Here is a 14,060-nt window from a genome sequence, read left to right as displayed (position 1 = left end):
TTTGGGTAAGGTGTTGTTTAAGCCCCTTTTTAAAGAGTAGTTTGCCAGCCTGTGCTTGCCCAAACATCCAGAGAATAACTGTAGCAAGTGAGCCAAGCTCCAGGACCTGTAAGAATCGTTAGCAACTGAGAACATTTCTATAAACCAATAAAGGTTTTTATATTTTGTTCATCTGTTACCCTTATGCTGTTGCCACTTTCACATTCAGTGTGTGTAGGTGGAGAGTATGAGATAACAGCGTTTCACAAATGAAAGTGAGTGGAAAAGGGCCGCTTTCCCTTTAAGGTAGTTTCAGCCCCAGTTCCCTCCCCTTTTCTGATTGACAAACCTACCCAAAGTCACATGATCCGCCTCTATTTGAAGGTCACAAAAAGCTGTTTCCTTTAGAGACAGAGGGGGAGAGAGAGAGCAAGAGGGAGAGTGAGTGTGAGAGTTAGTTCAAGCCAAAATGGCCGACAGAGTCTCTGCTGGTTTCTGAATATTTAAAATACAAAAAAACAGATAGACAAAAAGAAATCATTTTTTGGACCTTTTTTCATTTCCATTTCTACCTTGTATGCCTCAATTTGCTGGATTTAAGCACTGCTGCACTTTATGAGGTTGGTAAATATTTTCAATTTTTTAAAACCAATTGATTTATATGGATCTTGTCTAACCGTTTTCACTAGTGGTGTTGCAAATCGACATTTGTCTAGCGTGGAGGCTGGCTTCAGACATTTCGTGAATCTGTGTAAATCAGACCCGTGATGTACTTTTGGTTCGGCATTTTAGAAATGGAAAAGCCTTGGTAAAATATTTGATTTTGAAGTGATTTAATTGCACTTTTAATTTATATGCAGATATTCATCATCGTTTCTGTCTTGCAAATAAATGAAGCTGCGAGTATTCGGAAATTTGATATTTAGAAAGAGGTTTTTTAAAAAACACAGACCTCTCCCTGCCCCCTTAAATCTGCTGCAAAAATTTGCATAAATATAAATGGGTTTGCATTCTTTCGGCTGCTAAGGCCGACAAAGGATCTGGGAGGGCAAGCACTACCACGGGAAAACCTTTTTCTTTTTCTCTCTTTTTTTTTTAAAGCTAGGCCATCCTTCCTAGAGAGATGTAAAACCTAAAATAAGACCTGATCCATTTTAAACATCAGGCTGGGGGCGAGTGAACACCAGGAGGTTTGGGGTTTGTAGATTCCCCTGCTTGAAAACCTCCCAAGCAATGTGTGGATCACCCCTCTCCTCTGCGCGCGCTCATTTGCACTGGGTCTCTGTGTGTGTTCTCAAATATGCAGCCAGATGCGCTTTTATTTTGATTGTGGTTCGAACCAAATGGTGGGACTATCTTGTAAACATGGTGTTTTAAAGGGTATAAACAGCTATTCCTCCCGATTAGGAATTATTTCTTTATCAGTTTCTCCCTGTGGATTGGCTTTATTCGTTTCTCATAGATTACAATTTCTGTTTAATCTTACACAGATGAACTGGGCTTTTCAGCACAAATTCAGCATCTGTGTGTGTAGTTGCCTGTTTTAGCCACGTATCCATTGTGAAGTGGTCATATTGGGTCACCTAACTAAGTAGCTGTATGTGTTACCCCTGAAACTGTGTGTGCAGTGCACTGAAGTTAAATTCCATTACTCCTAATGCAGGATTCTAGAAAGCCTGGGAACAGGGAGGGAAGGCGGCTGAAAACTTGCTTTCTCAGAGCCACCTCCCCCTATCATTGTGAGAGTGTGATGTAATGCTTCTCGGTCTGGTGGGCTGAAAGGATCGTAGTTTTGATGCGGCGGGTAAATTGCACACCCCCCCGGGGAAATTACACCCCTCCCCCCGCCCCCCCCCCCCCCCGCCCCCCGCCTCCCAGCACATCCCTGGCTCTGAGAGGCCTTGTTTTCTTTTTTTTTTCTTCCTAATTTGTATCCTCCTGATTTATGCCTTAGCATGTTGGCATGAGAAACAGACTATTTTTCTAAATCTGTTACAAAGTATAGTTTAGAAAGGGCATTTAAAATATGCAAATAGGTTGAATTGTCATATCCCCATCATTAAATATGTAGACTTGGATTGAAGCTAATTAAGCATAAATGGAATAATTTTGATCAGAAGTGAGCAGTGGCTTTTTTTGGCTGTTGTTGTTTCCTTTTTAATTAATCTAATTATAAGATGTTTGCTGGACCTGAAAGTGTTAAAAAAAATGCAAAAAAAATGCTGGACCATTTTGAAAATTTGACAGTCTGGAAGAGGGTGTGTAGTGCTTTCAAAAGCTTTATTCACTGTTAAAATGGATTGGCCTCTTGTGCTGAAAATGGCCTGTTTCTTTGGGCCAATTGTGTGTAGATGAAGGGACTTTCATGCTAATTTAACAAAAAGACTTTCCATTTGAATTCATAAAGATAATTAAAGTCCTCTGTAAAGAGCAAGTATTTTATTATTTTTCTAAAATTAATGCTGTTATTATATTAGTGGAAATGAGTAGAGAAGTGACGGTTTAAATTCAGTGTAAATTTTTTTGGTGATGTAAGTTCAGCTTTTGTGTAAGAGGGATTGGAAACATTAGAGTCAGGAGGTAATCTGGAACAAATTTGTCTCTTAAAAATTTTTTTTACAGCTTGAATTTAAAGGAAAAGACAGAAATTACCATAGTGATAGGGAGTGTTGCTTTGTGGTAGACCTAAGGAAAATTAGAGCTCTGATTTTTGTTGTTGTTTTTTCTGAAAATGAAAGCACTTATTTGGGGCTTTTCTTGTTAGATGATTCATTTTACGCCCATTTCCTAAGTTGGCCTTACAGAAGAAGAATGAGAAGAACCTAAGCTTTCCATGTTTTGCCATTAGATTGTTTTTGTGGACTGTAAACATGTGAATAGCAGTTTAATTCAGTTTGCAGAGCAGAGGGACCAGAAGCAGGGTGCCTGCTCTCTTAGGCAAGAAGAAGAATGATATAATGAACATTAACAGAATGCCATCTGATTCTTTGAAATGTTTTGGTAAATATTCTTCTCTCCTAGACAGGTTGAGAAGTGTGATAAATAAGACCTGGTTTCACGTATGTTAGGCATTATGGCTCTGATGAGTTTCAGAAGCTCAGCTGCCATTTTGGATCTAAGTTCCTTCAGGGCCAGTCCTTATGGCACACCAAACTATGGGAATTCAGGAGCAAATAAAAATGAGTAATAAATCAAGTGTGCAGATGGATGGTATTTGTGCCTTTTGTTGAAGTTTTCTTTCTGTTGGTAGCATGAAATGAATCTAAAAACTTTAGAGATGTAGCTGATGGTATGACCAGCAAAACCCCAGGGATATTAGAACTTGCATGTTGTGGTTTTTAAAAATGAGACTGTATGCAGGGGAAGTTTCTTACTGGAGAAGAATAATACAATCCTCACTGAAGTCTCCCCACCCCCAATGCTGGGTCTACTTGTGATATTAATGTCATTATTCACAAGGCTACTCTGTCTCAGGAAGAATTGTCACAGATTCATTATTAAGATTTTACTGAAGCATCACAAAAATTGATAGCGCCTATTTATCAGAAGTGGTATCTTATTTTTAAACTGTTTTTCAGTCCTTCCATCTGTGTGCCAGAAAGGAAGCATTGGCATCTTTGGTATATGGCGCAAACTCAGCCCTGTTGTTCAGCTTTGAATGGCCATTTGTTATTCTCTGTCGCCACCGGGACAGTCCTTTAAAAATCAACTTCTAAAAATTGAAGCAGAGACTTCTAAGGCTTTTCCAGCTCTTAAACCTACAAAGAGACACAGAAAGAGTGATAGGTGATGATGAGACCTTCAGGTTCTGCAGAGCAGGCCCCAGCAGATAACAGTAGAAAGGGGTGGGCCTCACCCTACCCAGCTGCCCCAGAACTGAAAAGTTTTGGAGAAATTTAATTTTTACAACTCAGTATAATCATTGACCATCTGCAGTTTAAATTGGACAAGGCCCTGAGGCAACACAGGTGAATGTACTTTGTTCCTCCCCTCAAGGAGTACCCATCTAACGAGGGAGATACCCAGGTAAAGAACCAGTGGCTTTACCTTGGTGCTGTGTGTGCAACAGTTAGAACAAGTACCTGGTACATAAATAGCCTGAGTATCTGCATTAGGAGAACCCTTATTTAAAGAAGCCAAATAATTACTCCTTATTAATTTTTAATTATCATTTGGATATTAGATTTTCTTTAAGTGGAACTTGGAATTTAAAGGTGGGGTTTCTGATCATTGGCTGGGGAGTGGGGCAGCCTATGCTAATTGTTTCCTAGTACAGTATTGTTCAAGGGTTTACACTAATCCGACTTCCCTCACCTTCTTGTGATTAAGACTTGTGGTGGAGTGGGTGGGGTGAATTGAAGCCACTTGGCCTGAAAAGGGATTTAACCCGCGATGGTGACATTTTAACATGCTTTCCTTTCTTTCTTCAAATATTCAGCAATCATTTATTATGCCTGGTGCCGGTGTAGGTGCAGGGGGAGCTAAGAATTAGTTTGGTCAGCCCGTCGCCCTGAGCAGCCACCAGTTCCTGTGGAAATATTTGCCACCTGATGACTGTCTAAGCTACTGCTTTGGGTTATGACTAGGATGACGCTATAGTTCTTTCCCCTGATGGTCTCCTTACTGATAGTCAGGGAATGGATGGTAAGTTTTTGCTTCTGGTACTTCTAGAGACTTCGATTTAAGGTTTGACGAGATAGTCACTTTATCCTTTTTTTTTTTTTCTAGGCCTGCAAAATTATCCTTTAAATTATCTCTGAGAACCTTGCAACTTAAGTTGCCTCCCTAGTTACTCTATCGTATCCCTTAGTTTTACTTTTTTTTATGCGCCTTAATTGTGTCAGTATCTGCAATCACATTATTTGTGTGTGGTACATCACTCCCCACAAACCAAAGCAGACTGTAGTGTTTTGCTTATTGCTCAATCCTCAGCATCTAGAATAGGGCTTAGCACAAGTAAGTGCTCAATAAAAATGTGTTTGAATTAGACCTGAGTATAAGATCACCAGGACCAGCTATGTGACCATAAGCCCCTGTTTCTTTTTTTTTTCTCAGTACGAGGGCCTCTCACTGCTGTGGGCCTCTCCCGTTGCGGACGCACAGGCTCAGTGGCCCTGGCTCATGGGCCCAGCCGCTCCGCGGCATGTGGGATCCTCCCGGACCGGGGCACGAACCCGTGTCCCCTGCATCGGCAGGCGGACCCCCAACCACCGCGCCACCAGGGAAGCCCAAGCCCCTGTTTCTTAATCAGTAAAATGGGAATAATACGTTGTTGGGAAGCAGAAGGGAAATGCTGTATGAAGGGGCCAGCACCTAGTCTCGTTGCTCAGTGTTTCCTTCCCCTTTGCTCTCTCTCTGTTAAGTAAACCAGAAAGGCTTTTATGGCCCCACAGATGCCTGATCCTCTCATGGCTCCCAGGATCATGACCACGCGGGCACTGATTGCCCAGAGCTTCAGTCTGGATGAGGGCAGGGGCAGCGCTGAGCCTTTTCTTTTATTCAAGTCCCTACATTCCTATGGTCTGAGGTCATCTCTCCCCGCTCTCCGGTTCCCTTCAGGCTCTGCCTCTGTGGTGTATCCACATTTGCTTGGCTGCTTTTCATACATTCTGTGTTTTGCATCTAAAGGTTCTCAACAGTTTCAAATGAATTGGTCTTAAAGTTTACAAGGCAAAGGAGAATATAAAATACAGTGTTTTTTCCTTCATTTTCATTGTTCTGAGCCTGCACATGTAGACTCTATTTAACCAAACTGGTAATAGACAATTTTATCTGACTCAAAAGACAGATAAAATTAAAATTTAGGTCAATTGCCCACTTTATACAATGCTGTTGAATTAATATAGATGACAAATAGCTTTCATTCATTGACCTTGGACTGGAATTGGTTCAAAGAAAAACAAAATTTTTATCTGTTCATTCATTACAAATAATTATTTGAATACCTATTACCTGTCAGACATTGGGATAAGAGCTAGCATAGGAGTAGTAGGAAGATTTTTTGCCAGGTACCATTGCTGAAGTTAGAAAGATTATAAATGCAAGGAGCTGGCCAGTCCTCAGGGTGTTGGGTGATTACAAAAGAGGGACACCCAACCCACATAGAGGGACCAGTTTATGCAAGGGCCCTGAGGCAAGAGAGGACTTAAGCATATTTGGAGAACTGTATGTAGAGTACTTGGACATGGTTGGAGTGTGATGTGTGTAAAAGAAAAGATAATCTGGGAAATGAGAAGTGAAACTGAAAAGGTAAACACTGGTGAGTTGCGGAAGAGTCTATATAAGTCATGTTTGGAAGTCTTTTTTTTTTTTTTGCGGTATGCGGGCCTCTCACTGTTGTGGCCTCTCCTGCTGCGGAGCACAGGCTCCGGACGTGCAGGCTCAGCGGCCATGGCTCTCGGGCCCAGCCGCTCCGCGGCATGTGGGATCTTCCCGGACCGGGGCATGAACCCGTGTCCCCTGCATTGGCAGGCGGACTCTCAACCACTGTGCCACCAGGGAAGCCCTGTTTGGAAGTCTTTATCCCGAGAACAATTAAAGGGTTTTCAGCAGGAATTTCACCTGATCAGATTGAACTTTTGAAAGATATGCTCTAGTTGGACTGTAGAAAATGGCTGGAGGATTGAGTATAAGACCAGATGGTATTGCAGTAATCTCAGGTGATGGTGGCCTGGGCTGACAGCAGAGCTGGGAAGAAGTGGATAAAACCAGAGACATTTAGGAAGAAGATTTCACAGAACCTGATCATTGAGGGTTAGGGTTGGGGAAATAAAAGATGACACCTCTGTCTCTGGCCTGGCCTGCTGATGGATGGTTGGTACCATTCATGGAGTTAGGGTCTATTTAGACGAGAGACACATGTGGGATTGAGAAAATGAGTTCAGTTTTGGAGTAATTTAATCTTGGGGCATCTAAATGAAGGTCTGGAGTAATTAGATATCTGGCTGGAGGTAGATTTGAGAGTCATCAGTGGTCCCAACTTTACCAAGATTTTCCTTTTTAAGTTGATTTCTTTGGTAAGATGTCCAGAAATGGCAGTGTGCAGTGCAAGTGTTAAAAGAACACTATTTTATAGAGAGGGTAAGACCACAGATGTGCTCCCATTACTACAGTGGTCACCATTAGAAATACAAAAGGAGTTTGAGGGAGGAGAAGGGCTAATTTTGGCTGGGTTGATCAGAGAAGTCTTTATATGAGGACCTTTTATTTGAGCTGAGCCTTAAATATTGGGCAGAATTGTGAAGAGCAGACATGAGGGCAGAGCATTGTGGCTGGAGGGTTAGTTGTGTTCAGAGGGGATTGAAGGGAGTTTGAATGTCTATGGGAGAGCTGGGACGCCTGCTGAGTAGTTTGGATTGCCAAGGCAGATAGTGGGGGGTCTGTTGAAAGTCTGAAGGCAATGTGATCAATGTGGTATTTTGAGAATATTAGTATGGCAGTGAGGCAGAGGAGGGACTGGGAGTGGTGGGATTGGGAGAGGGCAGGACTGAGGGGAGAATTGAGATAGGCAGGCCAAGTAGGAGGCCTGTTATGAAAGGGCCTGCCCTAAGACTGTGGCAGTGGGGCTAGAAGAAGGACCAGGGACTCCAGGGTTTCAAGGTGAATGACGGGAGTCTTCAGCAGTAATGAAGATGGGGAATTCCAGGTCAGGCATACTGAGTTTAAGGAGCTGGTGGGATTTCCAGATGGAACTGGTTAGCAGGCAGCTGGCAATGTGGAGCTTGACGCTTGAGAAAGAGGTCAGAAGTGGAGATAAAGAATTGGAAGTGATCCACATAGAAGTGATAGTTGAAGCTGAGAGGAGATGAGGTCACCGTGGGTGCAGAGAATGGAAAAGAGAACTGAGAATGGGGCCTTGGGGACCGGAAGAGAAAGAGGACCTGGGAAAGGATTAAAGAAAGGTGCTTGTGCAGGACAGTCGTGAGTCACTGAAGATGAGGGAAGGACTTCTCAATCTCAGATGCGGTCAGCAGGTTTTGATGCCCCACAGGAAGAACAGTATTTGGTTATGGCAACGTCCCCTAACCTGGTGTTGGAAGGTGTTCCGGTGGGAAGGGTTTGGGAATCATTAGGTTATGCCAGCACCATTCAGTAGAAATAGAATGTGAGCCATGTGTTATTTTACATTTTCCAGGAGTCACATTAAAAAAAATAAAAGGAGGGAATTCCCTGGCGGTCCACTGGTTAGGACTCTGCTTTCATTGCTAAGGGCCTGGGTTCCATGGGGAACTAAGATCCCACAACCCACGCAGCGCAGCCAAAAAGAAAAAAAAAAGAAGAAAACAGGTGAAATTAATTTTAATAATATATATTTTATTTAACCCAATATGTACAAAAAGTTAAATCAACATGCAACAGATTTTAAAATATTAATGAGATATCCGACATTCTTTTTTTTTCATACTAAGTTTTCAAAATCTGGTGTGTGTTTTATAACACATTTCAGTTTGAATGTGAAATTTTATTGGAAATGCTTGATCTGTATTTAGATTTGATAAATTTTACAGTTGAAAAAGTACATTCACATACCCAAGTTTTTTCAAACATACTAGAGTTTTCTAGTAATAGAAGTAAGTAATCAATTTAAAAAAAATTTTTTTTTTTTTTGGCTGCACCATGTGGCTTGCAGAATTTCAGTTCCCCAACCAGGGATTGAACCCGGGCCATGGCAGTGAAAGCCCAGAATCCTAACCACCAGGCCACCAGAGAACTCGCTTAAAATTTAAATTAATTAAAACTAAGATACATTTTAAAATTCAGTTTCTCAGTCACAGTAGCCTCATTAAAAGTTCACACTAGCCATGTGTGGCTACGAAATTGGACAAGGGAGGGTTTATGCAGAGTAAGATAGGCTGCTTGCAGCTAACGTGCACTTTGGAAATAGCCAGAGTCACAAAGCATTCTTCCCGTCACAAAGCATTTCACAGGATTGGTGTTAGAACACATGTGGGCTCATGCTAATGAAATTTTTAGAATTGAAGGGGTCAGATCCTAATTTTGCTTGTGAGGAGATGAACTTTTTATGCATAGATTCTAAAATTTAAAACAGGAATTTAAAAAATTGTTTTGGCTAAGGTCAGCTGGATGGTAGATTGGTAGAAGTTTTTAAGCGTAACCAATTTGTGTCCAGTTTCAGTAATGCTAGGTACAGAGGTTTAGTTGGAGGGTGGGAGCACTCCCTCCCCCTTTTTGAACTCTGTGGAGTCAGTGCGATGCCAGGCTTCAGGTGGGGAGGTGACATTAGGATTCCAGTGTTTTCAGAAGCTTTCAGTCAGCAGTCCCAGCCTTCTCGCAGGAGGGGGAAAGGGTGCCAGAGGGCTAATTATTTTGTGCTTGAATCTTGTTTCTTTTTGGCAGCCTGCAGGCTGTTTGGCCATAGACTATTATACTCATTTTGTATTTCTTGACATCCTGGGCCAATATAATATTTACTAAATATGGGTGGTTTATAAAAAAACAGCTTCAAAGATTTTTATTTAATGATCTCATTGATTTATATTGCTTTGTAATTGCTAACTAGACCTTCTAAATAATAACCTGTAAAGATAGAAATGATCTTGAGTTGTGCTTGGAACCAAACCTTGTTCACACTGGAAAGTTAAGCGTTGCTTTTGAGTTGGTGCACAATTCCATTTCCGTGGACACAGAGGACCTTATTTTTCTATGAAGTATAAGAGTTTAGAGTGTCAGTTATTCTGTGAAGTCTTGTTTTTGTTTTTTAAATCAATATGGAAATAAATTCCTTACATTTTTGTTTTCCTTTAGAAGTGCATTTTGGTTATCCGTGCCTTTGTAAAAAACCCGGACTGTGTAGTGGTGGGTTTACATAATGCCCTTCAATGGCTTAAAAAGAGACCTAGCACAAGGTTCCTTGCCCCACTCAGGAGCCCAGAGCAGTGAGTCTTGTACCTCTCGGTGCCATTCTTTTTTTCTTTTTAACCCCTTGCTTGCATAAAATAATTGCTGCTCTTTTTATGCCAAGAAGTTCCTGTTTATAAGCTGATGTTAGACAGCTAATTGGGTATCTTAGAACAGTGGCTTTTGAACTTTTTGATTGGATCTACACTAAGAAATACAATTTGATTGAGGCCCTGTACATACATGAAGTATACACGGAAGCAAAAGTATTTATATTTACTTTCTGATACTACGTCATATATTCTATCCTGATATAGGCTACTCAAGTCCATTTTGTAAAACAAAACCAAAACCAAAAAAGCTGATCCCAACCACTAAAATGACTTAATGATCCACTCTGGGTTATCTCACTGAGGTTTAAAGAATTTTTAAGGAGCCACTTGTGGGTTGCCATATTCCTGGACATGATCCCCAGTTTTTCTGGTTTTGAGAATCAAATTTATCAGTCCGCTCAGTTGCCACACCAACCAGATTCATAAGCGATTTTTTAAAATGTTAATTTGCAGGACTTCCCTGTTGGTCCAGTGGTTAAGACTCTGCACTTCCAATGCAGGGGGCGTGGGTTCCATCCTGGTCAGGGAACTAAGATACCACATGCTGCCTGGAGCAGCCAGAAGATTTGGATAAAAGAAAAAAAAGAAGAAGGAGTTAATTTGCTACTTCAGCATGTAGGCGATGGATATTTTTGATGACCAGAATGTTGCCCTCCCTATCCAGAACTTTCCATTTGGATCAAAAGGAGTTGGCCATCCGTATTGAGGAATGGTGATGTACATGCATGTTTTCCCCCTAGATTTTAGAGAAACTGAAGTAGAAAAACCCTATTACCAGATTATGTAACTTTCTCTCGGAGAAGCCCCACAGAAAACACTGCCATACTTTCTTTTTTGGAGGGATTGAGGATGGGGTGATTCCCTGCCCCTTTTCCAGGTTTCAGGAAGACACACTTCCACTAATTAACACATTCTGTTTTTAGACACACTTCAGTAGATTTGATTAGTTCAGCATTTCCTACTGTTTGACAGGGTACTAACAGGTTTGTCTGGAAAACAAAAAAAAAAGTTCCTTTCCTGAATTAAACTGATCTTTGCTTACTACAAGGGCTTAAGAGTCTTTAAGATGCTAATATGCGTTAGGAATCTTAAGTGTTGTGTATGTATAAAATTTTAAAGTCCCAGGTTTTTATTTTTGTTTTTTAGGCACAATTTGGGGAAATGCATGGTGTGCTTTCCATTTTAATTATTCCTTTCTAAAACTGCATTCTAGACAAGTAAGCTGGATTTGGCTATTTCCCAAGTCTCTTTCAGACACTTTAACATGGTGGTTCCCAGACAGACGTAGGTTTCAGGGAACTGTAACACTGCAAAAGCAATATTAGGATCCATCATAAGTTACCAGTTTTTTTTTTTTTTTTTTTGCGGTACGCGGGCCTGTCACTGCTGTGGCCTCTCCCGTTGCGGAGCAGCTCCGGACGCGCAGGCTCAGCAGCCATGGCCCACGGGCCCAGCCTCTCCACGGCATGTGGGATCTTCCCGGACCAGGGCGCGAACCCGCGTCCCCTGCATCGGCAGGCGGACTCTCAACCACTGCGCCACCAGGGAAGCCCGAGTTACCAGTTTTAAATATGCCAAGTAAAGGCATTTAAAAAAACCCACTATTTATTACCATCATTTCAAAGAAAAGGCATTTTGACAAAAGAGTAGAATGGACAGTCTCAGAATAAGAAACATCCTACTCAGTTGATTATAGCTTCATGAAAACTATTACATACGGAATATAGATCAGCACAGGTACTAAAGTTTTCAGTGTTTGGGAACCACCCTAATTATAGCCCATCTCTTAGCATGTATTACAGTTAACCATGTGCTTGCTGGTTTTATTAGCCTCACTCATAGGAATAAACCTTACTTCAAGTTCGGGAACTACCTTCCTTCATTCTTATTTATTGACAGTGATGATGGTCACTGTGTGACAGTGACTCACACTTAAAAAAAAATTACTTTGCTCCCTATGAAAATACTGTAAGCAGGTAACCATTCTACTTTAACGTAAGAAAAAAAGAAAGAACAAGCCAACTCCATTAGGTGCTGAGCAATTGTAGAATCTAGAATAATAGTCAAAACCTATTCCAAAGTTTATCTGTTTTAATGAGGTATACAGTTGACCCTTGAACAATGCCAGAGTTAGGGGCGCCAGCCCTCTGCGCAGTTGAAAATCTGAGTGTAACTTTACAGTCAGCCCTTCGTATCCACAGTTCTGCACCTGCGGATTCAACCGTTAAGTATTTACTCTTGAAAAAAATCCACGTATAAGTGGACACGCACAGTTCAAACACTGTCTGTTCAAGAGCCAACTGTATAGTCGTGGTGATTTTGTAAAAGTGGCAAGTAGGTCACAGGACTAAATAATATTATGTACATTTTTGCCAGCCTGTTGGCTCTTAGTGAGTTGTAAATAATGGCCATGGCAGGGGTTTTGTCATGTACATTTTTATTTTTATGTCCACCATCCCACTCTCACATTTTAAATGACAAAGACCGTAAATCTGGCAACTGCACATCAAATATCCCCTCTGCTTCAGCGAGAGAAAGTGCTCTTTAGATGCAGTTTACTCCTTTAATCAAGGGGCCCATGGCCAGCAGCTCACTGGCCTGCCCTGCTGTGATAATGCTGTCAGCTGGCTGTGGGAGTGGCCACCCCAGCCAGTGCTTTGACTCTTCATCCTCAGAATCCTGGGGCCAAGAGAAGAGGAGGGGAGAGGTTGGGGTTAGCAGTGTAGGTAGGGTCTTTGGAAGCAGTAAGAGGCTGAGTAGACTTGAGTGAGCAGGATATACTCTATGTCCTGTGTACTTGGAAAAATTTGTTTATTACCTAAGTATTTATGCCTCAGGCACTCTACAGTGTTGGGAATAGTACAAGATAAAAAGACCTGGCTTTTATCTTTGGAACTCAACCAGTAACGTGAGGCTGCCTGTAATAAAGACAGAGATATGATGCCAAGGGATCCTGGAGGTTGGAGGCAGAGCCCTAGGGAATTGGGGAAGTCTCCACCATCGAGGAAACATTTGAACTTTTTTTTTTTTCTTTTTTGGCTGCCTTGGGTTTTCGTTGCTGCACGTGGGCTTTCTCTAGTTGCGGCGAGCGGGGCTGCTCTTCGTTGTGGGGCACGGGCTTCTCATTGTGGTGGCTTCTCTTCTTGTGGAGCACGCATGGGCTTAGTTACTCCGCGGCATGTGGGATCTTCCCAGACCGGGGCTCGAACCCGTGTCCCCTGCATTAGCAGGCTGATTGTTAACCACTGCGCCACCAGGGAAGTCCCTGAACTGAGTCTTAAAGGGAAATTAGGAGTTGCTTGGTGAAGGGGATGGTGAGTAGATTGGGGTGATATAACGTAGTGGTTAAGAACTGAGGTTCTGAAGTCAGGACACTTGTGTGGTTAGGTCAGCCCAGTGTTGGGCAAGTAATATCTGTGTGCCTCAGCTTTCTCACTGGTAAAGTGGGGAATAATAATAGTAATAGTACCCAGAGTCAGTGTTAGCTACTGTTTTCATAAAAGTTATGCTAGCATTTCAGGCAGAGGAAGTGACACAAACAAGGGAGGATTTAGTGGGTGGGGGCATATGGGAAATGGTGAGGTGTTAGTGGGACACAAGTGCAGGCTGCCTGGAGGAGAGTGGAAGGGTTGGCTGGGTTTTGTGTTCTAAGGAATTTGAATTTTATTCTGTAGAAAGCAGTTTTAAAAACTCAACTTGCTTCAGTTGATTACCATATTGAGAATCTGATACTGGAAGAGAGATGAGGGGCAATCGAAGCAAGAGGAGTGATTGGAGAATGTAAATTAAGTCAGTGACAGTAAAGATGGAAAGACTAGAGGCCCTTGGCTGGGTGAATGGATGATGCCAGGAGTTGGGATGGGCATTTGGTGGGTGGAACAGGGGTTTTGAGTTTGTAAAAGAGTGAGGATGGGGGCCAACAGGCTGTGTGTTTGCTTTGGGTACGTTTTAGATGTTTGCTGGACATTTACTATAACTTGGCAGGTGGAAATGAGGGCCTGGAGCTCAAGAGAGAAGTTGGGAGCCATCCATTTAGATCTAGAGATGGTCATCTAGGCCATGGTTGTGACAGCGCTCCCTTAACAGATGGTCAGAGGAGTGGGATGAAAA

At 42.1% G+C, this 14,060-nt stretch overlaps 1 protein-coding gene across 1 annotated transcript in view; it reads left to right on the top strand.

Annotated features, from left to right (window-relative positions):
* The first annotated feature begins 396 nt into the window (after positions 1 to 396).
* Positions 397 to 14,060, top strand: part of TNRC6B (trinucleotide repeat containing adaptor 6B) — a 132,734-nt gene continuing 119,070 nt past the window's right edge. Inside the window, exon 1 of the mRNA XM_065886775.1 lies at positions 397 to 599. Within this exon, the coding sequence (XP_065742847.1) occupies positions 595 to 599 (5 nt within the window). The 5' untranslated portion in view covers positions 397 to 594. The remainder of the gene's footprint in view (positions 600 to 14,060) is intronic.

The sequence above is a fragment of the Phocoena phocoena genome, chromosome 11 (assembly GCF_963924675.1).
Source record: "Phocoena phocoena chromosome 11, mPhoPho1.1, whole genome shotgun sequence".
NCBI classification, from domain to species: Eukaryota; Metazoa; Chordata; class Mammalia; order Artiodactyla; family Phocoenidae; genus Phocoena; species Phocoena phocoena.
The sequence above is the reverse complement of the archived record's forward strand: the minus strand, read 5'-3'. Positions and strand labels throughout refer to the sequence as shown.